Source organism: Elephas maximus, chromosome 20 (assembly GCF_024166365.1).
Source record: "Elephas maximus indicus isolate mEleMax1 chromosome 20, mEleMax1 primary haplotype, whole genome shotgun sequence".
Classification (NCBI taxonomy): Eukaryota; Metazoa; Chordata; class Mammalia; order Proboscidea; family Elephantidae; genus Elephas; species Elephas maximus.
This window is the reverse complement of record NC_064838.1, coordinates 22,433,010-22,460,736: the sequence shown is the minus strand read 5'-3', so window position 1 is coordinate 22,460,736 and position 27,727 is coordinate 22,433,010. Positions and strand designations below refer to the sequence as shown.

At 39.3% G+C, this 27,727-nt stretch overlaps 1 protein-coding gene across 2 annotated transcripts in view; it reads left to right on the top strand.

The window, feature by feature from the left end:
* The window catches only part of CNTN3 (contactin 3), a 465,770-nt gene that overhangs the window by 92,411 nt on the left and 345,632 nt on the right, over window positions 1-27,727 (top strand). For both annotated transcript variants that reach the window (XM_049862422.1, XM_049862421.1), the window contains exon 2: window positions 25,418-25,549. In XM_049862422.1, coding sequence (XP_049718379.1) covers window positions 25,495-25,549 — 55 coding nt within the window. In that variant the 5' untranslated portion in view covers window positions 25,418-25,494. The remainder of the gene's footprint in view (window positions 1-25,417; window positions 25,550-27,727) is intronic.

Genomic DNA, 27,727 nt, shown 5'->3' with positions numbered 1-27,727 from the left:
TGTTGTGATCCATCAGGCAATAGTCTGTCGTGATTTACAGGATTTTCCTTGGCTAATTTTCAGAAATAGATTGTCAATCCTTTCTTCCAGTCTGTCTTAGTCTGGAAGCTCCACTGAAATCTCTCCACCATGGGTGACCCTGCTGGTATGTGAAATGCCTGTGGCATAGATTCCAGCCTTGTAGCAACATATAAGCCACCATAATAAGACAAATTGACTGATGGTGTATAATTCAACTTAGATTTTTTTTTTTTAGGGCAAATCCTCATTCTGCTGCAGTTCTCATGGATTTTCCCTTACCTGGTCCCATCATGTTTTCAAGAACTGCTCCTCAGGTTTTCCAAGGAGTGGCTGGTAGATTCGAACTGCTGACCGTTTGGTTAGCAGCCATAGCTCTTAACCACTGTGCCACGAAGGCTCCAGAATTTTCACAGAGCTTATGAATTGGGAAATGGAAATGAACAGGGCTTGGAAGGTTGGGGCATGGGCCATCCATCTATCCAGGTTGTCTGTCCACATGGTCCTTGCCGGTCAAGCTGCCCTTCCCTGCTTCTGTGTCTTGGGATCTTTGTAAGTCCATCTACCTGGTAACTCCAGGTAGCCATTGTCTTTGGTCATGCCATTCTCCTGTGACTTACTGACTTTCATCCCTCCAAACCTGGGACACATGTTTTTTAGTCTCGAAAGAAATTTTTTCTTCTCTGTTCATGTATTTCCCACTGAGACTTTTGTTGAATCTTCTCAGTGGTTTTTTTGCAAACTACTTGTGCTTTTGGCAACAACTCATTTGGGAAAAAACTTGAGTTTTCATCTTGCCTCACACTTCCCTGTGTCAGACAATCTCAGGGCTAGTGGAAGGGAGAGATTCAGGGAAAATAAACCCAAGTTAAAAATGTTAAAACTACCAAGGAGGTGAAGACACTTTTCAATCTTGTCACTGACAACTGGGACAGGACTTTGGAAGCTCTTGTGTCCTAGCTAGTGGCTCCTAAGTGCACGGAATTACTAAAATTCTAAATGCATCGAATTACATTGGGAAGTTAAAAAAAAAAAAAAATCTGGGTCTACTGCTCCCCCAAAAGCCCTGATACGGGGTCAAGTGTGGCAGCTGGTGCCCTACATGTGATGTTCAGTAATTCAACACATATGTTTTGAGACTCTTCTGTGGCCAGGTACCGCGATAGACTTTGGGACGTGCAGTGGGAATGTGCATGGAAATGAATAGGCAGAAAGTGAGCCCAGCAGCGCTTATCTTTATCTGAAGAAGAGTTTAACAGATGGTTTTGTTGTTGTTGTCCAGTGTTCCACTTTGTTACCAGTTGCCATAGACACAAGTCCAACGCGTGGTGACCCCGTGTATGTCAGAGTAGAACTGTGCTCCGTAGGGTTTTCTTTCTTAAAAAAAGAATTTTTTTATTGTTGTAAAAATACAGATAAACCACACTTGCCAATTCAGCATTTTTCACGTGTACAGTTCAGTGATACCAAGTATATTCGTCATGCTGCGCAACAATTGCCATATCCATTGCCAAATTTTCCAATCTATTGGAAGATTCTTTGGAAGTAGATCACCAGGCCTTTCTTTCCAGGCACTTCTAGGTGGACTGGAACCTTCAACCTTTGGGTGAGCAGCCAAGCACGTTAACCATTTGCACTACCCAGGGACTTCTCCACCCCGTAACTGTGTAGTCAGAGATTTTAAACTTCTGACCCGCAGGCCACATCCTGTCTACAGGCAAGTTTTGTTAGGTCAGAAATGTGTTTAAAAAGAAAAAAAAAAAAAATTGATTGCCAGTGTGATAAAACGAACAAAAAAACAAACAAAAAAGTTGACAGGTTGACAAGTATTTTCTGCAACTGGGAAGCAGTTGCCCCATATTAGTTGACAAGCCCTTGGCATCTCATAACTGCTCCTACTTGGTACTTTTCACTAATTTATAATAACCTGCCTGGTTTTTTTCTTCAGTGTCCTTAGATTCTGAATATATATTAGGAAAATTGAAGTAAATGTGTATGAGAACTTATATTTGTTTTTCTTATTTTGAAATGTGAAGGAAATGTGTTCTGATTCTATAAAATAATTATGTCTTCAAATGTCCACATAGTGGTACTATATGTAGAGTGTCTACAGAAGCAGGCAGTAAACAGAATCAGTGCTCTGAACAATCCAGAAATCACACAGTCCACTTCTAGAAGCTTATTCATTGTAAATGTATTCATCCAGGCAGAGTTCTCGGTGCTGAAGAAGCAGCCCAGCTGCTCAGAGTTGGCCCTTTACCTTTAAATCTGGATAAAGCTTTTTGGTAAATTCAGTTTTGTCCCCCAAATCACTCTAACAATCTGAGGAACTGAAACCACAGTGATTACTACTTTGTGAACTGAAAAGTGTCAACTCTTAGTTCTGCCTCAAAGTCTGCGTTAAGGTCCTCAAATTTTTCTTGCCAGTAATTACAAATGGCTCCCTGTATTTCACACATGACATACGTAGAAAATGTTAATATCTGTATGGCACCCAGGGGTCAAGACAGGAGGCTCTTTGTGGCCTGAGATGACTGGCTGCAGTGTGTGGATACGAGTGAGGAAATCTCCAATCTGGCCACAGCCTTCAAGACTCAGAGCTGTTGTCACAAAGGTTGGAGGTCTTAGAGATGAGCTCACTAGTTGATGAATGAGAACCATCTTGGTCAGGAAAACATAATAAAGTGGAATCCTTCCTCCATCACAGGAGTTTTCTCCTTTACAAAGTATGGAGTGGATGAATTCTGACCTCCACTGTCACTTCCTCCAGTGAAGAACTAAAGCACAAATAATTGCACTCTGGGTTTAAAAAAAAACACGGACATGTTTCTGATATGGAGTGCTGCATGTTTCTCCAGGATCAACAGGGTGATCAGTTACGCTGTTTGGGATTTTAGGCTTCTTGGTCAGAGATTTCAAGATGGACTATATCTAAATTGCAGACATTTTGTTTGGTTCACACAAATGTCTTTGAAGTTGTTGCTGTGGTTTTAATTAGTGGATTGTTAATGTTTAAAAACTGGGAGATTTCATGTAAAATTCTGCAAGCCTCAGGTATTCTGAGATATCTGAGCATCTGGCAGCCCTGGACTCACATTGCAACTCGTCAATAGCCCCTGAGGCTGAGTTAGAAGGGTACCCAGGTTCTTGTCTGTCTTCACCCCTCCTTATGGTTTCATATCTGGTCTCATGTTTCACTCATGTACATTCCAGATTATTCCATGCAGGCAGTGCATTTGATCTTTTCCGTTCCTCCCGTGATGGCTTATGGACTTCATCTAAACCGTGAGTTCTTTGTATGAAAACAAATGGAGGTTTGTTGCAGTGTGGGGCCGGGGTTCCGGGTACTTTTCCTATTGCTGTCTCCTCCGCTGAAGTTGATAATGTGGGTATAAATTCAAGCTACTATCACAGTTTGCCTGAATTTAGATTTACACTTCTGTGTTGATAGAGTGGAAGTTTTATACACCTAGATACAGCCTGAATAGGTGTGAATTCCAAGCAGATAACTATTCATAGCCACGATTAGCATTTCCAAAAGGTGTCAAAATCACTCCATTCATTGTGATAAGGCAACTTTAAAAAACACATTTAAGCAGAACAAGTGTTTTTAAAAAGATGTAAGCAGTTCATGAGCAGTTAAAATCTCTTTAAAATGAGTTTGCAATTTATGTTTGAGTTCCTACTTTATAAAAGTCTTTGGGTTATATCCAGGCATGGTGCCAATTATTTTCTTGAAAATAGTAACAGTAACTATCACTGCTTAAATATTTGGGAGTTGGCTCAGCATATCATCACAATCTTATTTAATTCTCACTATTTTTTTATTAACCAATTACATACACATTTCCCATCCGTTTTAGAGCTATAAAAGGGCAAGAGAGCTTTAAGCAAATTGCCCAAGGGTATACAACAATGACAAAAAATTCTGGAACAGTGTTTCATCACAATTCATTCTGCCTTATATATTTTTAACTATTTTTGACTACCACTTCTAGTGAGAAATGCTAGTTACTTAAGTGCTCAATACATACCTTACACATCGATAGTATTATTCTTACAAAGCAGTACTAACCCTTGTTATCTTCAGTACATCCTGATATTTTTATTCCATTCTATTTCATTTGCAAAAAAAAGAATTTTCAGTCAAGAAACCAAAGAATTTATTGCACTGGGCAACTCTGCTGCAAAAGACCTCTTTAAAGTTTTACAAGGCAAAGATGTCACTTTGATGACTAAGGTGCACCTAACCCAAACCATAGTCTTTTCAGTTGTTTCATATGCCTGTAAAAGCTGGACAATGAAAAAAGAAGACAGAAGAAGAATCAATGTATTCGACCTGTGATGTCGGCAAAGAATATCGAATATACTGCGGACTGCCAGAACAACGAACAAATTAGTCTTAGAAGAAGTTATAACTAGAATGCTCCTTGGAAATGAGGATGGTGAGACTTTGACTCGTCTATACTGGACACATCATCAGAAAAGACCAATTGCTAGAAAAGGACATCATGTTTGATAAAAAAGAGAGAGGGTCAGGAAACCCTGAATGAGATGGACTGTTATAATAGTCACAATGATGGGCTTGAACAGACCAAGAATCGTAAGATAGTTATGAGTGAGAGCCTACCGGACAGCAACTAATAGCACCCATCAATGGGATACAACCTACAGTTTGAAAACTACTGACTTAGAAGCTAGATGTCAGGGAAGCCATTGTGGTAAAGTGCCTGAGCCCACGATACATGGGGGTTCACCTTAGAGTAACTCATTATGAATACGTTTGGTTTTGTATTCATGTTTGACTTTACAATACAAAGATCTTTGTTTTATTTTACAATAGCAATTTTTAAAATCTCATATTAAAAATTATGCAGCTAAGATTTAAACACTTTAAGGTTTTCAGATTTTATCTAAAACACAACTGAAATAATAAGTGGGAAGTGGAGTGGGTTGAGTAGTGCTGTAGATAAAACAAGAATGGCAGAATATTGATATTTGTTAAAATTGCATGGTGAGTACATGGGGGTTTGTTACACTACTCTGTTTACTGTGTATGTCTTTGGAATTTTCCACAATAAAAAGTTTATATTTAAAAAAAATAGGGCCACCAAGCTCTTATATTCTGCTTTCCCCAATACTAGTGGTACATGAGAACAGGACACCTGACAATAAAGTGTGACCTTCTGTGAATTGTGAACATGAAGCAGCCAGGCTGCATGGGAGCTGGTTTTATGCTCTTCTGATGCTACCAGTAGCCAGTTGCTGTTGATTTGACTTCTGTTCATGGAAGCCCCATGAATGTCAGAGTAAAACTGTGTTCCATAGGATTTACAGTGGCTGATTTTTCAGAAGTAGATCACCAGGCCTTTCTTACGAGCTGTCTCTGGGTGAACTCTAACCTTTAACCTTTTGGTTAGTGTCTGTGATGGTTAAAGTTGTGTGTCAACTTGGCTAGGCCATAATTCTCAGTGGTTTGGCAGTTATGATGTAGCTTGGCAGCTGTGTAATTATATAATCACCCCCATAATGAGATCTGATATAATGTAATCACTTCCATGATGAGTTCTGCTATGAGCAGCCAGTCAGTTCAAAGGGATTTTCCTTGGGAGTGTAGCCTGCACCCAATATATGTGTACTTTCTGGAAGTTTGCTGGCTTTTACTTGCTTTGGATCCTGCCTCTGACCTCTGGTTCTTGGGACTTAAGTTAGCAGCTTACCTGCCAGTTTTGGGATTCATTGACCTCTGCAGCCTGTGACCCAGAGGCATGCTGTCTGACCTGCTGATCTTGGGTTTGCCATCCCCTGCAGCTACGTGAGTTGGGAGAATCCTCCAGCCTGACCCACGGACTTAGGACTTTTCAGTCTTCTACAACCATGTGAGCCATTTCCTTGATATTTCTCTCATTCTCTCTCTACATATGTATGCTTCACTGGTTTTGCTTCTCTAGAGAACCCAGCCTAAGACAGTGGCTGAATGTGTTAACCATTTGCACCATGCAGGGACTCCCTTCTGATGCTAAGCTGCTCCTACAGCCAAGTTTCTCTCCGAGACACTATCGACATTTAGGACGGGATAATTCTTGTCGTGGGGGGCTGTCCTATGTAGTGTAGGATGTTTAGCAGCATCTGTAACCTCTATCCACTACATGCCAGTAGCAACCCCCCCATGCCATGTGACTGCAAAAAACATCCCTAAATCAAAATCCAAACCCATTGCTGTCAAGTTGATTCTGACTCGTAGCAACACTATAGGGCAGAGTAGAAATGCCCCTTAGGGTTTCCAAGGCTGTAATCTTTATAGAAGCAGACTGCCACATCTTTCTTCCATGGCATGTCTGGTGGGTTTGAACTGCTAATCTTCTGGCTAGCAATCAAGTGCTTAACCATTTGTGCACCCATTAGTGTTCTTAAATGTATCTAGGAATGAAGATGGTGAGACTCCAGCTCAGCTTACTTTGGACATGTCATCAAGAAAGACCAGTCATTGGAAAAAGATATCATGGTTGGTAAAGTAGAGGGTCAGTGAAAATGAGGGAAACCCTCAATGAGATGTATTGACATAGTAGCAGCAACAATGGACTCAAACATACCAATGATCATGAAGATGGTGTAGGACCAGGGGGCGTTTCATTCTGTTATACATAAGGTCACCATGAGTCAGAGCTGATTCAACAGCAGCTAACAACACCAACAGCTAGACCACCGCATCCATGTTGTGCAGCTGTGTGATCTCCATAAGGTGCCTCCCCCTACTCTTGACTTGGCATTAGAGAGAGGACCCTCCTTCTTCCCCCTGAGAGCAGAACTCAGCAGCATCCTTTTCAAAGAAAAAAAATTGTCATCAAGTCGCTTCTGACTCATGGTGACCCTGTAGGACAGAGTAGGACTTCCTGATAGGGTTTCCAAGGCCATACTGCTGCATCTTTCTCCTACAAAGTGGCTGATGGATTCAATCCACCAACCTTTCAGTTAGCAGAGGAGTTGCTTAACCACTGTGCCACTGGGGCACCTTCTCCAAAGAAAGCCTTTTCTCAAATCCTCTATTCAGTCTCCTAAGACCTCTGATGTGAGCAAGGGCCTTAAGAGGCAATTAAATGGCTTTTCAGTATCTCCTTTGGAATTTACACTTAGTCTGATGCCTGTTTGGGGTCCTTTCTTAGGGGTGCAATACCTGTTGTGTGTTAGTGATTCAAGGAAACTTCACATCAACATCTTGTTACAGACCACTCTTCTTTAGTCCAGCATCATTGATGCAGCTGTGTGGCCATTATATGTAGGAGTCTGTATATGCCTTTAGAGTGTAAGTGCCTGGAGGGCAAAGAAGATGGTTTATTTAAAGATATTCTATCTCTGTGTCTATTCCTGACACACTGTAGGCACTCAATGAATGCAAGTTTTCTGTCAGAAATCACTCCCCAAGTTAGGAGGTTAGAAGCAGAAGAGGCCTGCTTAGTGGGCAGAGTTACAGCTCCTATTGAAACTGCTTGTACCCCAGCAGAAAAGTCCTTTTGTAGAACTTTTCAGATCCTTCAGCCTTTTCTACGCATTGTTCTACTTGCACAACAAAATTTTTTTTACCTATTTTTGGCCAATTAGCATATATAAGAAATGAAGTGTTTTTTTCCTAATATAAGAATGTTTGTTAATGTTTTAGAATAAGTCTTATATGCATGCCATAGAAAATTAAAAATATATAAAACAATGCACAGTGAAAAGTATTTTTTCTTTCAGTTTCTGTTCCTGAGCACATGGTTCTCCTCCCTGGAGACAACTGCTCTCACCAGTTCTTGCTTATGCTTCCATCGACCATTTAAGCATTTATATTTTTGTACTCACAGAACAGGTTTGCACACAACGTTTAGCACCTTCTGTTTGTGACTTAGTATGTATTGGAGATATTTTGATGTGATTCCAAGTAGAGTTGCTGCATTTTTCTTACTTCATGCATGGTAGAGGGCTGACGCACTATCAAAGTTCATGCGCTTGAAATCAAGTTGAAGAGTTGTTTATGTAACAATCCATTCCTTTTCATTTTACGAGAAAGGTAACTGAGATTTAATGCATTCACACTTTTGTGACCATTTTCAGTTGCCAATTATGTTAATGCAAAAACCAAAAACTCATCGCTGTCGAGTCAATTCCAATTCATAGCGACCCCACAGGGCAGAGGAGAACTGCTACATAGAGTTTCCAAGGAGGGCCTGGTGGATTTGAACTGCCGACCTTTTGGTTAGCAGCCGTAGCACTTAACCACTACGTCACCAGGGTTTCCTATATTATGCAGAGTTTCAAAATACATAAAATATCAGGTTATGTTTTATGGTTACCTGATGCCTAACTAAGGAGCCCTGGTGGTACAGTGGTTAAGCACTTAGCTGCTAACTGAAAGGTTGGCGGTTTGAACCCACCAGCTGCTCCACAGGAGAAAGATGTGGCAGTCTGCTTCCGTAAAGATTACAACCTTGGAAAGCTTATGGGGCAGTTCTACTCAGTCCTATATGGTCACTGTGAGTCAAAATCGACTTGATAGCAGTAGGTTTTTTTGTTTGTTTGTTTAAATGATCTGATTGCCTAAGCATTCCATTTGATACTGATTGTGTGAAAAAAAATATCAAAATCACACAGCTTCTGTGTTTGTTTCTCTTGGAAATGTTTCTTAACTTGTCTGTGCCTGTATTTCTTCACGTGAAACAGAGGGGTGATAATAAAATGAGCCTCTTGGGAATGTGGTGAGGATTAAGTGAACTAATGTATGGAGAGCACTTAGAGCCGTGCCTGGCACACAGTAATCACACAGTACATGTGAGCGATTATTACATTACTATGTAGTTTCCTTATTGATGTGGTGAGAATTGTCTCTGTAGAAAAACATTGACATCATATTGTGTTATTATTTTTAAATTCTAAATAATTATATGGTGACTAGGAATGTTGTTACGCAGACTTAGGAAAGGCACGTTTCTCCTCCTCACCATGTAATGAGGTTTGGAGTAATTTCCCATTTGATAACAAGTGAAGAAAACCTTTGTAATTATGGAAATTTGTCTTTGTACATTTTGTTCCCTGGTTAATTTGGAAAATGTCAAGGATGAGAATATATCATGAAGTTTGCTTATTTTTTAGTTTTCCTTTCACCATTCAGCATGGTAGAGCCCAAAGTCAACGTCCCTCATTGGCGGTTCTTTGCAATGGCATCACAAAATTTAAAACGAAGAAAGAAAAACAAGCAAACAAAAAAAACGCTAGAAGAACACTTTATGTCTGTCTACCTTGGAAAAACATTAGACAGTACAGTGCAGATATTTTTCAGAGATGAAGATTCTGAAAATTTTACTGAAACTTTAACTGGCTCCAAAACAAAAGTCTTCTCTTGAAACATGCCACAAGGGTAATTGTTGCATCTCAGATAAAAGACGTCACCATGAATGGCAGGAGTGTTTGTTAAACAGTGTGCCCTAGAAATGGCCAAGTTAGTTTGAGGCTTGAAGCAAAGAAAACTGAAGTGAACCCTCTGTCAAGTGTACTACTCAAGAAGTGTTGACATTTCATCTAATAGTTTGAAACAGATCATGGCTTGGCATGATTTGGGAGCTGTGTTTTTTCCCTTCAACGTGCACTTAGATGACACTAGTGGAACCAGTTGAAAAGGGGATTTATAATATTCTTTTTCTGACGTAACATCAGTGATGTCGGTCTTGCCAGAGAAGACCCCTTTGAATTGAGGACAAAGTAAAATAGACTGGAATGTACAGAAGGCATTTTAGAATGTTCTGGCAATATTTATATGTAGTTGACCCATCTCTTGCAAGGTATTAGCAATGAGAGCTCTGATTCTGTTTGCTACGACATACATACACTTATTGCTAAAAGATCTAAAGCAAAAATTAACAGGATGTCAAGGGACAACATCCATTGCCATACCAAAAACCAGCTCATAGTTTTAAATTCTTAAGCATTTTAACAAAACTTAACAATTTGGGAACACTTATCTTTTGAACAGAATTCATCTCTATTTGCATAATTTAGGTTTATTTCCATTTTCACGAAGTTTCCATTAATTTCTTCATGATAAAGAAGGAAGAATTAAACCCCTGAACACACACACACTTGTGTGTGTGTGTGTGTACATGGAAACCCTGTTGGCATAGTGGTTAAGTACTACAGCTGCTAACCAAGAGGTCAGCAGTTCGAATTCACCAGGTGCAACTTGGAAACTCTATGGGGCAGTTCTAGTCTGTCCTGTAGGGTCGCTATGAGTCGGAGTTGACTTGATGGCAACGGGTTTGGGTTTTTTTTTTTTTTTTTTTGGTGTGTGTGTATATAAAACTAGTTGCTGTCAAGTTGATTTTGACTCATAGCAACCCCCTAGGACAGAGTAGAACTGCCCCATAGGGTTTCCAAGGAGTGCCTGGTGGATTTGAACTGCTGAACTTTTGGTTAGCAGCTGTAGCTGTTAACTACTCTGCCACCAGGATTTCCACATGCATATATATATACATACATGTTGTTATAGTTACTGTCACTGAGTTGATCCCTCACTCATGGCAACCCCATCCATATAAGATCTGACCCTTGTGATACACAGGCCTTTCGCTGGCTGATTTTTGGAAGTAGATTTCCAGGCCTTTATTCCTAGTCCCTTTTAGACTGGAAGTTCTGCTGGAAACTGTGCAGTATCATAGCAACATACAAGTCCCCACTGACAGATGGGTGATAACTGCACATGAGGCGCATTGGCCAGGAATCGAACCCAGGTCTCCTGTATGGAAGGCTACAATTCTACCATTGAACCACTACTGCCCTCCGTATATACTACAAATATATCTCTCTATATAAGCATTCATATATACTATGTAAAAGATGTGAGAAATTTGCATTTCTGTGTAAAAAATTATTTTTCAGTGTAATAAATCATACTGTATACTCAAAAATTTGCTTATGTTTGTCTATGTGCATTTAGGGTAGAGGGGTAAATATTTGGGTCCTTAGATTTGGCTAATTCTCAAAAGCGTCCTTGACCTAAAAGTGTTAAGAATCACTGTTTTTTGCAGATTGCAGGTTAGTTGGAGGGAGAAGCCATAGTCTAAATAACAGTAATAGAGGGTGCTGAACATATTGAGGACCTGAGGAAGGAAGATGAAGTGTTGTGGATGTCCACAGGAGTGTGAGATGACTTCCAGCCACCATTTTCCTTATTTTTCGGTTGTGCTACTGTAATCACAGAGCTGCTGGGGTTGAAGATAGTCCCCAACTGGGCACATTATGTTTTCCCCTCTCCTTAGTAGCTGACCATTAGTGAACTGCAGGGAGGGTGTGGGTAAAGTTCTTCAGAATCTTGGACTAGAAGCCCAGAGTTCGTGTAAATTTTATCCCCGGTTAGGTCAGTTCCCGCAGGATGGAGGCAGGCTTAGTATGCAGAGTGGAAGAACCACATTTCTGGAGGAACTACTGATTATGAATGAAAACAAAATGGATGGATGCCTGATTGCTAATCTGATGGGATGTGCAGTCTAATCTAGCAAATAAACTTATTTATTATTGACTAAGGTTTTTTTTAAGGTTAAGTGCTTGAAGCCATCTAGAGGTGTCTTGGAAAACGGGCCTGGCTATCTGCTCCTGAAAGATCATAGCGTTGAAAAGCCTTTGGAGCAGTTTTGCTCTGCACACATGGGGTCACCACGCATGACAAGTGACTCAAGGGTAACTAACAACAACAGCAACATCCATGATGTTATGGTTGCATACCATGAGTGCAACTTAATATAAGTTCTAGAAGACTCTCGGAAATTAAGCTAAATCGTTCTCACAGCTTCACTTTCCATCACATCAGGAAACTTAACTCTGAGCAGTTGCCAAGGCTATATTCAAAGTTGTACATATATGTTTAAAATTGCAAAAATATATCAGTATTACATGATCCACAATCTTAGCAGCAGTTTTGTGAAGTATATAATGAAAGTCACAAGTGGTTTCTTCTTTTAGAACAACCAGGAACAACTATTTAGAGCATTTTTGGTTTTGAGTCCAAGGTCTAGCATTTTTAAGCTCAGCTGACATTTAGAATAGATAGTACAGTTTTTAATATGTACTAAGTTTGGGGGCAATTTAAAGATTGCCACCAGAAACGTGTTGGGAATATATTAAGCTTTAACCCCTGAATGCAAATGTCTATTAGCAGGGAAAATTGTAAAGGGTACTTATTTTTTCTTTGATTTAAAACATTTCTGTGATTACGGGAATATTCTTTTTGCAGTGGGCGACATTTGGATTTGTATTTGCCTTACTTCAGTAGCTTCCTTCATGTTTATTTTAGCCTTGAGATTTCAGAAATGGGACGAGCTTTTATGTGCCTCTTTTGTCCATGATAATACTTGGAAATGGTGAGAAGTCAGGTCATGATTATATTAATTACCTTCATTATTTTTAAAGTCAGTGCCCTACTTTGGCATTGGTTTAAAAACAAGCAACATGACTTCTAAAAATAATATACCTGAATAAGATTTCTTCTTAACTTCAAACACGGTGTGTTTGTGCTTGTATGTATGTACACATACACACACACACGAATACAGGCATACCTTGGAGATACTGCAGTTTTGGTTCCAGACCACTACAATAAAGCAAATGTTGCAATAAAGCCAGTCACTGATTTTTTTTTTCGTTTCCCAAACTCAAAACCAAACTCAGTGCCGTCAAGTCAATTCCGACTCATAGCAACCTTAAAGGACAGAGTAGAACTGCCCCACAGAGTTTCCAAGGAGCGCCTGGTGGATTGGAACTGCCGACCCTTTGGTTAGCAGCCATAGCACCTAACCATTACGCCACCAGGATTTCCTTTCGTTTCCCAGTGCATATAAAATTATGTTTGCACTATGCTGTAGTCTATTAAGTGTGCAATAACATTATGTTTAAAAACATAATGTATGTACCTTAACTAAAAGAAAATACTTTATTGCAAAAAAAAAAAAAAAAAAACTAGCCATCATGTGAACCTTCAGCTAGTCGTAATCTTTTTGCTGGTGGAGGCTCTTGCCTCGATGTTGGTGGCTGCTGACTGATCAGGGTGGTGGTTGCTGAAGACTGGGGTGGCTGTGGTAATTTCTTAAAATAAGGGAACAATGAAGTTTGCCGCATCAGTTGACCCTTCTGTTCATGAAAAATTTCTCTGTAGTATGCCATGCTGTTTGATAGCATTTTACCCACAGTAGAACTTCTTTCAAAATTGGAGCCAATCCTCTCAAACCCTGGTAGTGCTTTTTCAACTAAGTTTATGTAATATTCTAAATCCTTTACTGTCATTTCGACAATGTTCTCAGCATCTTCACCAGGAGTAGATTCCATCTCGAGAAACTGCTTTCTTTGTTCATCCATAAGAAGTAACTCCTCACCCATTGAAGTTTTATCATGAGATAGCAGCAATTCAGTCACATCTTCAGGCTCCACTTCTAATTCTAATTCTTTTGCTATTTCCACCACATCTGCAGTTTCTTCCTCCACTGAAGTCTTGAACCTCTCCACGTCATCCATGAGGGTTGAAATCAACTTCTTCCAAACTCCTGTTAATGCTGATATTTTGACCTCCTCCCATGAATCATGAATGTCCTTAATGGCATCTAGAATGGTGAATCCTTTCCAGATGGTTTTCAATTTACTTTGCCCAGATGCATCAGAGGAATCACTATGTATGGCAACTATAGCCTTATGAATGCGTTTCTTAAGTAACAAGACTGGAAAGTCAAAATTACTCCTTGATCCATGAGCTGCAGAACAGATGTTGTGTTAGCAGGCATGAAAACAACATTAATCTCCTTGTACATCTCTATCAGAGCTCTTGGGTGACCAAATGCATTATCAATGAACAGTAATATTTTGAAAGGAATCTTTCTTTTTTCTGAGCAGTAGGTCTCAACAGTGGGCTTCAAATATTCAATAAACCATGTAGTAAATGGATGTGCTGTCATCCAGGCTTTGTTGTTCCATTTATAGAGCATAGGCAGAGTAGATTTAACGTAATTCTTAAGGGCCCTAGGATTTTTGGAATGGTAAATGAGAAATGGCTTCAACTGAATGTCACCAGCTGCTTAGCCCCTAACAAGAAAGTCAGCCTTTCCTCTGACACTTTGAAGCCAGGCATTGACTTCTCTCTCTAGCTATGAAAGTCCTAGATGGCATCTTCTTTCAATACAAGGCTGTTTCATCTACACTGAAAATAGTGCTTTTTAATGTGGCCACTTTCACCAATTATCGTAGCTAGACCTTCTGGATAACTTGCTGTAACTTGTACATCAGCACCTGCCACTTTGCCTTGCACTTTCATGTTATGGAAATGGCTTCCTTCCTTAAACCTCAGGAACCAACCTCTGACAGCTTCATACTTTTTTTTCTGCACCTTCTTCACCTCTCTCAACCTTCGCAGAGTTGAACTCTTTAGGGCCTTTTTCTGGATTAGGCTTTGGCTTAAAGGAATGTTGTGGCTGGTTTGATCTTCTATCCAGGCCACTAAAACTTTCTCCATATCAACAATAAGGCTGTTTCGCTTTCTTATCATTCGTATGTTCACTGGAGTAGCACTTTTGATTTAACTTCTAGAGCTTTCCCTTTGCGATCACAACTTGCCTAACTGGTGCAAGAGGCCTGGCTTTCAGCCTGTCTTGGCTTTCCACATGGCTTAGTCACTAAGCTTAATCATTTCTAGCTTTTGATTTAAGGTGAGAGGCGTGTGACACTTCCTTTCACTTGAACACTTAGAGGGCATTGCAGGGTTATTAATTGGCCTAATTTCAATATTGTCATGTCTCAGGGAATAGGAAGGACCAAGGAGAGAAGAGAGATGGGGCATGGCTGGTTGGTGGAGCAGTCAGAACACATGCAACATTTAGAGATTAAGTTCGCTGTCTTATATGGTTATGGTTCATGACGCCCAAAACAATACAATAGTGACATCAAAGATCACTGATCACAGATTACCATAACAGATGTAATAATAATGAAAAAGTTAGAAGTGTTGTGAGAATTACCAAAATGTGACGCAGAGACATGAAGTGAGGACATGTTATTGGAAAAATGGCACCGATAGACTTGCTGAACACTGAGTTGCCACAAATCTTCAATTTGTAAAAAAATGCAATATCTGCCAAGTGCGCAAAAGTGAAACATAATAAAACAAGGTATGCCTGTATTAGAATATATGTGTATTAATATATCCCTTCTCTTAAATCAGATAGTTTGCCTGATGTTTTCTAGCATCTAATTTCTATGAATCTGTAAGTGACAATGAAATTTGGGTGTCGCAAAATGTGTTTTCATCCTTTCAAGCCAGATACAGATTATAATATGTCTACTTTGAATCTTCATTGCAAATCTAATCATATCAACTCCCTGGTTAAAATTGCAATGACTTTTTCAAAGGGCTTTTTGGTAAGAGTGAAATCCTAGCCAGGCCTATAAGGTTGAACCACATTATACGTCTGCAGTATCCCTCCATACCACACTCAGTTTGGTCATCTGCATTCCATCTCATTAGGCTACTTTCTGTTTTTGCAAGAAGCCATGAGCATTTAAGCCACGTATTTAAGCGTTTGCATATTCTATCCCATATTTTCAGAGGTGATTACCAAAATATTTAGGAGTAGGGCCTGGGCACTGACCAATCAGAAGTGACTTGGGCTAGAAACTGATTCTGGAAGCTCCCTGCTGAGCCAAGCATTAACCCTTTTGTTGGTGGATTGAAGGAGATGTGATGCAGTCCTGGGGCAGCCTGGGAGGTGAGGTTGCTGGGTGATAGAGGCAAGGTCCAGACAATGGCTATTTGCCAGCATATTTGTCAATTCATAAGGCTATACCAGGAAGTCCTTGCGTGGTGCAAGTGGTTAACATGCTTGGTTCTTCAGAAACCCTATGAGGCAGTTCTACTCTGTCCTATAGGGTCCCTATGAGTCAGAATCAACTCAAGGGCAATGGGTGTTTTTTCTTTTATTCCTCACTAGTTGGTTTCCTCTGTGAAGGCAGACATCATCTCTCCCCCAACAACCTCTCCCACCCCCACCTTCCTCCAGAATTCTAATCCCGGTCCTTAATGCAGTGCTCAGTAAATGTTTGTTGAGTGAATGAATTTCTGAAAAAACTTCAAAACTTTGAGCACACTTAGACTTTTTATTTTTTAAACTTTTTTAATTTTTATTTTTTAAATCCAACCAATAACAAAAGATTAAGTGTAAATACTTGGGTGGAAGGTGATTGTTGGAGGCAGGAATGGAGTTTGGGGGTCTGGTATAGATATCTTTCACTTTTTTTTTTTTAATTAATTTTTTAAATTTATGGTGCTTTAAGGGAAAGTTTACAAGTCAAGTTAGTCTCTCATACAAAACTTAGATACACCTTGCTATGTACTCCTAGCTGCTGTCCCCCTAATGAGACAGCACACTCTGCCTCTCCCCCCTGTATTCCCCGTGTCCATTCAACCAGCTCCTGTCCCCCTCTGCCTTCTCATCTCGCCTCCAGACAGGAGCTGCCCACATAGCCTCATGTGTCTACTTGAACCAAGAAGCTCACTACTCATCAGTATCATTTTCTATCTTATAGTCCAGTCCAATCCCTGTCTGAAGAGTTAGTTTTGGGAAGGGCTCCAGTCTTGCACTAACAGAGGGTCCAGGGACCATGACCTCCGGGGTCCCTCCAGTCTCAGTCAGACCATTAAGTGTGGTCTTTTTACAAGGATTTGAGGTCTGCATCCCACTGTTCTCCTGCTCCATCAGAGATTGTTGTCTTCCCTGTCAGGGAAGTCATCAGTTGTACCTGGGCATCATCTAGTTCTTCCAGCCTCAGGCTGAGGTAGGCACACTTAGACTTTTTAAATGTAACCGAATGCATGTTACCTTGGAAATACAGTGTTGTGAAGGTAACATTTTTTTAAAGCTATCACGTTCTTTATGCCTTCTTACAGTTTCCTGAAATAATTTTCAGATGGTGGCTAGATCCCATGCCATGACTTATTCTTTTGTTCCAGTAGAACTGCTTCTCAGTCACTTTATATACAGTGCTGAGATTTAATCTCTCAAGGTGATGTATTCATTATTCTTGAAGTCAGCAAGGAACATTGCTTGAAAGCCTGCTATGTAGAAGGGTGTTTGGAGCGTTGGAGCATCCAGTAATGGATGGTTTGTGGTCCTACCCTCAGATTTCTCAGTCTAGTAATTAAATGGCTTCTTATCCTTTTTAAAAGAGTTGACAGCATTTTACTTGTTTGTTATGGTGTGAATACATAGACCATATATATATATATATATATATACATACATATATATTTATCTATATGACACAGAAAGTCCCTGGGTGGCTCAAACAGTTTGTGTTCAACTATTGACGTAAAGGTTGGTAGTTCAAACCCACCCAGTGGCACCACAAAAGAGAGGCTTGGTGATCTGTTTTTGTAAAGATTAGGCCAAGAAAACAGTCTGGAGCAGTTCTACTTGCCATGAGTCAGAATTGATGGTAACAGGTCTTTTTGGTTTATGTGACATAGATCAATTTCATATATTTATTTGGGTGTTTTTGTATGATGATGATGATGGTAATGGTGACAATGATGTTACTACAGGATCTTTTGCTAGAGTTTTAACTTTTTTTTCATCACTTTTTTATTGTGCTTTAGGTCGAAGTTTACAGCACAACTTAATTTCTCGTACAAAAATTTATACACATATTGTTTTGTGACATTAGTTGCAATGCCTACAATGTGACAGCATATTCCGCCCCCCCCCCCCGCCCCGGGTTCCCTGTGTTCTTTTGACCATTTCCTGTCCCTTCCTGACTTGTCATACTGCTTTTGGACAGGAGCCGCCCATTTGGTCTTTTATATCTGATTGAACTGAGAAGCACATTCCTTATGTGTATTATTTGTTTTACAGTCCTGTCTAATCTTTGTCTGAAGAGTGGACTTCCAGAATGACTTCAGATCGGGGTTAACAGTGTTCCAGGGGCATAGTTTCGGGGGCTCCTCCGGTCTCTGTCAGACCATCAAGTCTGGTCTTTTTACGTGAATTTGAGTTCTGTTCTATATTTTTCTCCTGCTCTCTCTGTGACTCTCTTATGTTTCCTGTCAGAGCAGGCCTTGGTGGTAGTTCTTTTGGTCTCAGGTTGGTGGAATCTCTGGTTCATGTGATCCTTTAGTCCTCTGGGCTAATATTTTCCTTGTGTCTTTGGTTTTCCTCATTCTCCTCTGCTCCAAGTGGGATGGGACCAACTGAGGTATCTTAGATGGCTGCTCGCAAGCTTTTAAGGCCACAGACACCACTCACCAAAGTGGGATGTAGAGCATTTTCTCAATAAACTTTGTTATGCAAAGTGACCTGGATATCCCCTGAAACTATGGTTCCCAGGCCCCAGTCCTAGCACTCTATCCATCAAAGTGTTTAGATGTCTAGGAAACTTCTTAGCTTTTGCTTTTTGTCTTGTTGACTCTTTTGATTGTTTTTCTATTCTCTATTTCATTTATTCTCTAATCTTTATTATTTCCTTTCTTCTGGTGCGTGAGGGCATCTTTTACTGCTCTGAATTTGTTCAGGTTGTAGGGTTAATGTTTTGATTTTGGCCCTTTTTTCTTTTTGGATGAGTGCATTTATTGCTCTGAAATGACCTCTAAACACTGCTTTTGCTGTGTTCCAAAGGTTCTGGTAAGATTTGTTTTTATTCTCATTTATTTCTGTGGATTTCTTTATTCTGTCTTTGATTTCTTCTATAACCCAGTAGTTTTAAGCCAGGTCTTGTTCATTTTCCATGTATTTGATTTTTTTTTTCCTTTGTTGATCCTGTTATCGATTTCTACTTTCATGACATGATTGTCAGAAAAGATGCTTTGTAATATTTCAATGTTTAGGATTCTGTTAAGGCTTGCTTTAGGGCCTAAAATGTGGTCTGTTCTGGAGAATGTTCCATATGCGTTGGAAAAGAATATATACTTGGCTGCTGTTGGGTGGAGTGTTCTGTGTATGACTATGAGATCAAATTGATTGATTGTGGCATTTAGATCTTCCGTATCTTTGTTGAGTTTCTTTCTGGCTGTTCTGTCCTTCGCTGAAAGTGGTGTGTTGAAGTCTCCTACTATTATTGTGGTGCTGTCTGTCTTTTCCATCCTGTTAGAGTTTGTTTTATGTATTTTGTAGCCCTGTCATTGGGTGCGTATTTATTTATTATGGTTATGTCCTCCTGCTGTATTGACCATTTAATCCTTATATAGTGTCCCTCTATATCCTTTGTGGTGGATTTTGCTTTAAAGTCTATTTTGTCAGAGATTAATATTGCCATTCCTGCTTTTTTTTTGGTTGTTGTTTGCTTGATGTATATATATTTTTCCATCCTTTGAGTTTGTTTGTGTCTTTGAGTCTAAGGTGCGTCTCTTATAGGCAGCATATAGACGGATGGTGTTTTTTTTTATCCGTTCTGCCACTGTCTTTTTATTGGTGCATTTAGTCAGTGTAATTATTGATGGGTATGAGTTTACTGCTGTCATTTTGATGTATTTATTTATTTTTTTGTGTATGTGTATGTGTGTGTGTGGTGTTGACAGTTTCTTTGTTCCACTTAGTTTTCTGGGTTGAACCATTTTTCCTTGTATGTTTTTCTTTTCATCTTTTTCATTATTAATGACTTTTGTGTTTTCTGAGTGTTTATATTTTTCTTCCTTTTTTATTTTGACGGCTATGTTTGTTAGCTTCCTTTATAGTTGCCTTAAAATTTACCTTTATTTTTCTAAGTTTAAACTGATATTTTATTTCTTGGTATCACCTTAACTTCCTCTCCATATGGAAGTTCTGTGACTACACTCTTTATTCCCTCTTTTTTGTTTTGATGTTGTCATCGATTACATATTGATGTCTCTGGTTCCCTATTTTCAGTATTTTAGCTTTGACTTGTTTTTGCAACTTCCCTATCTGAGTTGATGAGTGTTTATTCTGTCCTGTGTTCCAGTTTTGCATTGTTGTCTGATCTTGTTGTTTCTCTAACCAGAGGACTCCCTTTAATATTTCTTGCAATTTTGGTTTGGTTTTTACAAATTCCCTTAACTTCTGTTTATCTGGAAATGACCTAATTTCACTATCATATTTGAGAGACAGTACTGCTGGATATATAATTCTTGGCTGGCACTTTTTCCTTCAAGGCTTTATATATGTCGTCTCATTGCCTTCTTGCCTATATGGTTTCTGCTGAGTAGTCAGAGCTTATCCTTATTGGTTCTCCTTTGTAGGTGACTTTTCTTTTATCCCTAGCTGCTCTCAAGACTCTATCTTTGTCACTGGTTTTGGCTAGTTTGATTTACGGTATATTTTGAAGTCTTTCTTTTGGGATCTACCCTGTATGGGGTTCGATGAGCTTCTTGGGTAGATATTGTCTCTTCTTTCACGATACAGGGAGGTTTTCTGCCAGCAAATCTTAAACAATTCTCTCTGTTTTCTATTACCCTCCCCTGTTCCGGTACACTGATAACTCATAGATTTTTCTTCTTGATAGTGTCCCACTATGGGCTTTCTTCGTTTTTTTTCATTCCTTTTTTCTGATTTTCCTCACATAAATTGGCGTCCAGGGATTTACCTTCAGTTTCACTAATTCTGACTTCTCTTTCCTCAGCTGTGCTCTTACGACCTTCTGCTGAGTTGTTTAATTGTGAAATTTTGTTATTTATTTTATTGAATTCTAGTTGCTGTCTCTGTGTGGATTCGATCAGCCTGTTAATTTTGTCATTTTGTTCTTTTACTGTTTTCCTGAATTCCTCTGTTGCTATGTCTGTGTGTTCCTTGGCTTCGTCTTCCGGATCTCTTCGAGAGCTCTGTGTCTTTTGAATTCTATCTCAGATAGTTCCATTTTCCTTATTTTCCTCTGGAAGGTTTCCTAGTTCTTTATTTTGGTTTCTTGCTGGAGTCAATCTTGACCTCCTTCTTTATGTGATTTGGTGTTGACTGTTGTCCTAGGCATCAATAAGTTGTTATATTTATTGTATTTTTTTTTACTGTGCCCTAACTTTCTGTTTTGTTTTATTTTGACATGCCTGAGCATGTGGACTACTTTGGTTATTGGCATCTTCGAAGCTCTCACGTCATTTCTCTAGGTGGTCATAGCAGCTACTAAGTGAACCCAGAGTCTGTTCACTTTTTTTGGTGGGTGTGGCACAGGTGTCCAGGCCGTCGGTCACTAAGTGTGTGGTGCAGACTCTCACCTGCAGTCCTAGATGACCAGGGCTGCATAGGAGTGTTTGGAGCAGGCACAGGTATCTGGCTGCAGTAGGGGGTTATGTGTGCAGCAAGGCAGGGGGCCGACGGCTGCCTCCAGGTGCCTAGGTTGAAGGCATTTCCCTGGCCCCTAGCGCATATAGCTGGGGAGTATTGCAGCTGGCCCTTGGACATCCAATGTTGTTGGCTGGAGGGACTAGGAGGCACCACTTATTCTCATACCCATGTTGTGGGTGGCTAGATTGAGTGGTACCGTCAGCCCTCAGGTCCCCGGTGTGAGCAGGTGAGGCCCCTACTTAAGGGGCAGGGCAGTGTCATTTGTCGCAAATCTGCAGTTCCCCCTTGCCTGCTTCAGTTGAAAATGGGCTTCTCATATATGCCGAGCTGTTTTGTGTTAATAAGGGCATGCAGTGCTGAATTGGCCCATACAGGTCTAGGCAGGGTTGAAGGTCACTGCAAGTCTGTGTACCTCTGATGCCAGTGCCTAGACAAAGGGGCAGGTCCTCTTGACCTGCCCTGAATTACTGGTTTAGGGGGAGTGGCATTTTTTTTTATGCTGCAAGACTGGTTTGGATGCAGATAGCCTTGAGTTTCAGGCTTAGGGCGCATGGCAGCTGTTGAATACTGCCCGACTAGAGTCAGAGCTTAGTGGGGTGGGGGTGAGTGAGGGGAAGGAAGCACTTCTCTGCTGTGACATTCCATGAGAGGGGGGTTATTTTGCCCCCGTGTGATAGGTTAGGTGCTTGCAGTTAACTTTCACAGGTCCAGAACTTCTTCCACTCAGCTCTGGAGGCGTGTACAGACTCGCCGCCTGGCCTCACCTGATATAGTGAGATGTGTCCCAAACACTACTGCTCACTTCAGCCAGCGTGCATCAGCCGACCCAGCCAGCAGGGCGCTGGCGACCTTGTAACTGGTGCTTCACCACTGGTTTTGAGTGGTTTCTCCTTCCCGCTGCCACTCAGTCTGACTCCTCAGCTTTGTCTTTGATGATCAGGGCTCCTAGATTGTCATATATGTAATCGATTCACTTGTTTTTTCGGGTCTTTGTTGTAAGAGGGACAACAGGAAGCGTCTATTCTGCTCTGCCCCAAGTTTTTCCTTTTTAAAAGAAAATTTCAACACTTACTCTTTCCAGTTGTATTATTTTATAATAACCAAATTCTTTCCAGATTAAAGTTAGTATATAAACTGGATAGCCATGATCTCTTCAATGGAAGAAATACCAGTTTAAATGAACATGATACTCCTCATGCCTTTCCAGTGAATTTTTTTTGTGAATCTTTGATACGTCATGTGTCATATTCATGCATTTCATGTTTCTCATGCCTTTTATAACTAATTATCATTGTATTTTACCTCACAATTTAAAAAAAGTATTAGTTTTCTAATTATATGTATACATTTATATATGTGTATATGCAAGTGTGTGTGTGTGTGTGTGTGTGTTGTTGTTGGGTGCTGTTGAGTCAGTTCTGACTCAGTGACGCTGTGTGTCAGAATAGAGCTACCCCATAGGGTTTCCTAGGCTGCAATCTTTACAGGAGCAGATTGACAGGTCTTTTCTCTTGAGGAGCAGCTGGGTAGGCTCAAACTGCCAAGGTTTAGGTTAGCAGCTGAGTACTTAACCACTGTGCCACCAGGGTTCCTTGTGTGTGTGTGTACTCTTATTATTATTTCTTGTATATGTGTATATATACATATATAAAAAAAATTATATGTGTATGTGTATATTCACTCTTACTATCCTTTCTTGTACATATATATTTATTCACTCTTACACAAATTTATATGTGTGTGTATATATACACATATATATACTTGTTCATCCTTATCATTTCTTGATTACAGTTTCTTCACGTGCATGATTAGTAGAAGGTTAAGACAGTTAACGATTGTTAGTTACAGGTTAAATGTAATCTAGAATGATTTTGAGAATAATAATTATTCTCATAAAAAAGACATAGGGAACCAAGGTATAGTCACACGGATACAAGATGTGTCCTTGATTCACCAGAAGTAAAGGATGGAAGGCAGGTATCTGAAAGCCTTTGGTCCAAGGAGGGAATCAACCACTGGAAAGGCTTGAGAAGTATAATGGTTGATTGGGTTAGTATGTGAACCCCTCCCCTGTACACTTCAAATATCCAGTAATTATGGCCGCCTGGGACCTGATGCTATTGAAAATAGGTTCCAGAATTCTCAGTTTCATATTCATGATGTAGCAGACACTGTGTGTGACCCACTCGTATCCCTTCACCTTTGTCACTTCAGTGCTACCACTTCCAATTGCCAGCATACACAATTCTTTACTTGAGGGCATTTTTAGCCTCTGGAGCCATTTTTCTCTTGTAGTGGGAGGCTAGATGTGCTGGATAATTAACCCCCCTAGGAGCAGCCTCTAAACAATGACTAATGAGAGTTGGTGTATAAGTGCCCAGCCTCCCTCACCCATGGGTGGGATAATTCTGGGGCTATATCCTGTACACTGACTGAATTTACAGATTTCCCTAACAGGCATAATCTCCAGTCACCCATGGTGATGAGCGGCTGTGTATCTCACCCTTTACTGGCTGCCTTCCTTTCCCTTTCCCCTCTTCCCATGCCCTTATTGTTTTGGTCCTTCACCTCACAAGTAAACTACTTACACTTGAAGTCTTTGCAATGTTTGCCATAGAGGAAACCCAAACTAAAACTCATGTAATTTGTAGTAATGGCAGTAGTGAGGGGTGGTCAAAGATCCCAAGAGGATGTAAATTGCTAATCTGCAGTTCTTATAACAATAGTTCGAAAGTATGTTCCCACTTGAGCCAGATGACTTCATACTCTCATGGCCGTAGTCAGATCGATGCATAATTCCTGACATTCTAGCTGCAATTCACCTCTCATTTCCCACCTAAGAGTGTATGTTGGATTGCAAGTGAACAAGAACATTACTATAGGAATGGTTGATCTGATGTATTACTTTAAATACATGATTTGAAAGTCATCGTGTTTGTAATCATGAGATTATTCTTACTTGGGACCCACTTAGCATCTGATTGGGTGTACCCCACAAGTCAGGAGCCCATGGTTGGAAACCACTGTCTTAACAAAGCTGAGATTTTCCCTTTTTTGCTCAGCCACAACTGAAGCAGTCCAACGAGTAGCAACTGCTGAATCAGAGAGTTCACCTACCCTGCTAAAGTGGCAAACTTGAAAATAGTTAATTTTCATGCATCGAACCAGCTGAGGTTCTGCAGTAGCAAGAACATTCTGTAATTTTAGGGGTGTGTATCTAGTCTACTTGATGATTAACCGTGCAGATTAACTAGCTTCAAGTGGCCACTGAAAATGACGTAGGACTTTCATGTAATTATTTCTTCTCAACCAGCAGATTCAAATTTATGAAAATTCAAGAAAGCCAAGAGGAAAATGGTTTCATTTGCTAGGTTCTCAGGATGAACAATTTCTATGATTTAAGTTTTTCGTCTGTTTTATGCAGCATATGTATAATTGAGGAAACCCTGGTGGCATAGTGGTTAAGTGCTACGGCTGCTAACCAACAGGTCGGCAGTTTGAATCTGCCAGGCACACCTTGGAAACTCTATGGGGCAGTTCTACTCTGTCCTATAGGGTCGCTATGAGTCGGAATCGACTCAACGGTACTGGGTTTGGTTTGGATTTTTTATGTATAATTGAGGGCTTTTTGTAAGTGTCTCTAAAATAAAATAAGCTTAAGATGGACATTAATAATGCTGTTTATAATTAGTATGCCTTATTGGGGATTTGAACACTACAGAAATCAAACTTTAAGATACCAACTTATTTGTCTTCTTTAGTTTTATGAAAATGTTATCATGAGAGAGAAAGAAAAGTTAAAATTTTAGGGCAATATTTAATTTGTTGCAGTTATTGCCTAGGAAAAGTTTTAATATTTAATATGTTAAGATATAATATTTTCATATTGGTGAAAACTCCTAGTTCTGTAAAGCCATTTCCATCTATAAGACTGTTACATGAAGCATTTTTGAGTATCTGTATTTCAAACTAATCCCCTATTTTAAAAGAGTCATTTCATTTGAGGATTTTGAGTGTTTGTGAATGTTACAGTTTTATGAAAGGAAGAAAAATCTATTTTTTTAAAGCAATTACTTTTTCTTGAAGTCTAACTTCTTTGTACATGTATTTTACAGATTAAAGGGTTTACCTGAAGACAAAGCATATTCATCAGAGACTGGACAAGAGTTACTCTTGCTTTTGGCGGTTAAAGATGATGTTGTCATGGAAACGGTTGATCCTGCTTTCATTCATTGGCTGCCTAGGAGGTAACAGTAAGCTGTACTTTCTAAGTTGAGGTTAGAACTGTACTTGAGTCATATGCTTCAATTATTTTCAGATGCTGAAATACAGCTTCACCAATAGAAAAGAAAAACAAATCTTTTTTTCCTCTCAGATAGAAAATTCTAATTCTCTCTTCCGATAATTGGATTCTCATCCCTCCCCCCCCTTAATCTTTGCAAGCCATTTTATTTCTATGGCAAATATAATGGCATATTTTTTTTAATATGATAGATCCACTATAGTGTTATACTTAGTATTATGAATATAACAATTAATCAAAATATGAGAATGTTGGTTGATGACTTTTTTTTTTTTTTTCAAAAGGAGCTAGAAGGTGTAAGCTCTGGTGTACAAGTGAAAAATCTCGCTTTTGAAGAATGTCAGTATTTTCATATCAAATCCTAAAAACAATCCTATATTTCTGTTAGCAATTAACTTATTTAAGGGACCAAGACTCAAGATCAGCAATTTTCTTTTGAGATTTAGGAAAATCTGAAGTTTAGAGCAAAGTAGGAGGAAAAGGGAATGATTCCCAAGCATCTACTATATAAAAGCAACTATTCTAAATCGTTTGATGTATTTTCATTTTGTTTGTATGATTTTGTTTTCTGGTGGATTAAATGAGTAAGAGGATACTTTTAATAGAGTAGTATGTAAACAGCTGCTAGTTTTTTGTTGTATTTTATTGCTTCCCTTCTTTTTATTATAAAAATTCTCAAGCATCTAAAAAGTTGAAAGAATAATGCAGTGAATACCCATACATGAACTATTTAGATTTAACTTTTGTACCTTTTGGAGCCCTGGTAGCACAGCGGTTAAGAGCTACAGTGAGCTATGGCTGCTAACCAAAGGTTGGCAGTTTGAATCCACCAGCCACTTCTTGGAAACCCTATGGGGGCAGTTCTAGTCTGTCCTACAGGGTCGTTATGAGTCAGAATCAATGGCAATGGGTTTTTACGGGATTGTACCTTTTACTATATTTGTTCTATCTCTATGCATGTTTGTATGTATTTTTAATATTCCTGCCCCCGCGCCCCGGCCCCGGCTTTGGCTAAATCAGAGTTCCCCGGGGCACAGTGGTTAGAGTAATCAACTGCTAAGCAAAAGGTCTGCAATGGTTCTGCAGGAGAAAGATGTGGCAATCTGCTTCTGTACAGATTTACAGGCTTGGAAACCCTATGGGTTGCTTTGAGTCGAAATTGAGTTGACGGCAATATTTTGGATTTGGTTTGGTTTTGGCTAAATAATTTCAAAATAAGTTGCAGAAATCATTGCCTCTCACCCCTAAAAAATTTAATACCCATCTTCTAAGATCAGTTTTCTACATAAATATAATTTCTTTATGACATTTAAGAAAACTAACAAAATATAGCTTGTCATTTCTAAGATGTGGAAATCGGTGTGGAAGTACCAAATCCAATTATCAGATAAAACACATGGAATTTGAGGACTTGCATTTATTGGAGTAGACTTCTGAGTTATGTGGAACTTCACATATCTTCAACAATTTAAATGGTAATATATGGTCAAATATCAATAATAAATTATAAACCAAACCTACAATTTTAAAAAGTTTTTAACAGGCTCTTTCGCCATTATGCCTCAATTTTGTTTCTAATACATTTTCTTTGACTGCTACTAATCTGGCACTGAAGAACAAAGGAATAATTATGCACAAATTTCTGCATTTTCAAATGGTCTTTGGAAAAAGATCAATGCAGATATCAAAACTGAGAAAAAATTTTGGAATCTTTTCTTCATTCACAAAGTTTCAAATTTGACTTTTGTTGTCGTAGAAGAAGAAAACGTGATGTGGAATATGCTACAATAGTGTTATTGTTTACAGTATCCACTTTTGTGGAAGTAATCTTGCAACTTCCCACATAACTGAAAAGATGTATTCAGAAAGTGACAGTATAGCTACAGAAAATGAAATCAGTTTTTCAAAGGTTAAAATTTTAACTTGTAATTTTATGGAATGTGCAAATTGTATAGATTGTGTTTTAGCAGTTTTTGAGATAGGTTTTACATATTTATGAAAAAAGTTTATAGAAAAGGCAGTGTCTATTTTACTGAAATTTAAAGACATTAAAGAATTTAAATGTTAATACGATTTTCTGGATATGGTAGTAAAGAAGCTGTAAGGGTTTGAAAAGGAGAAT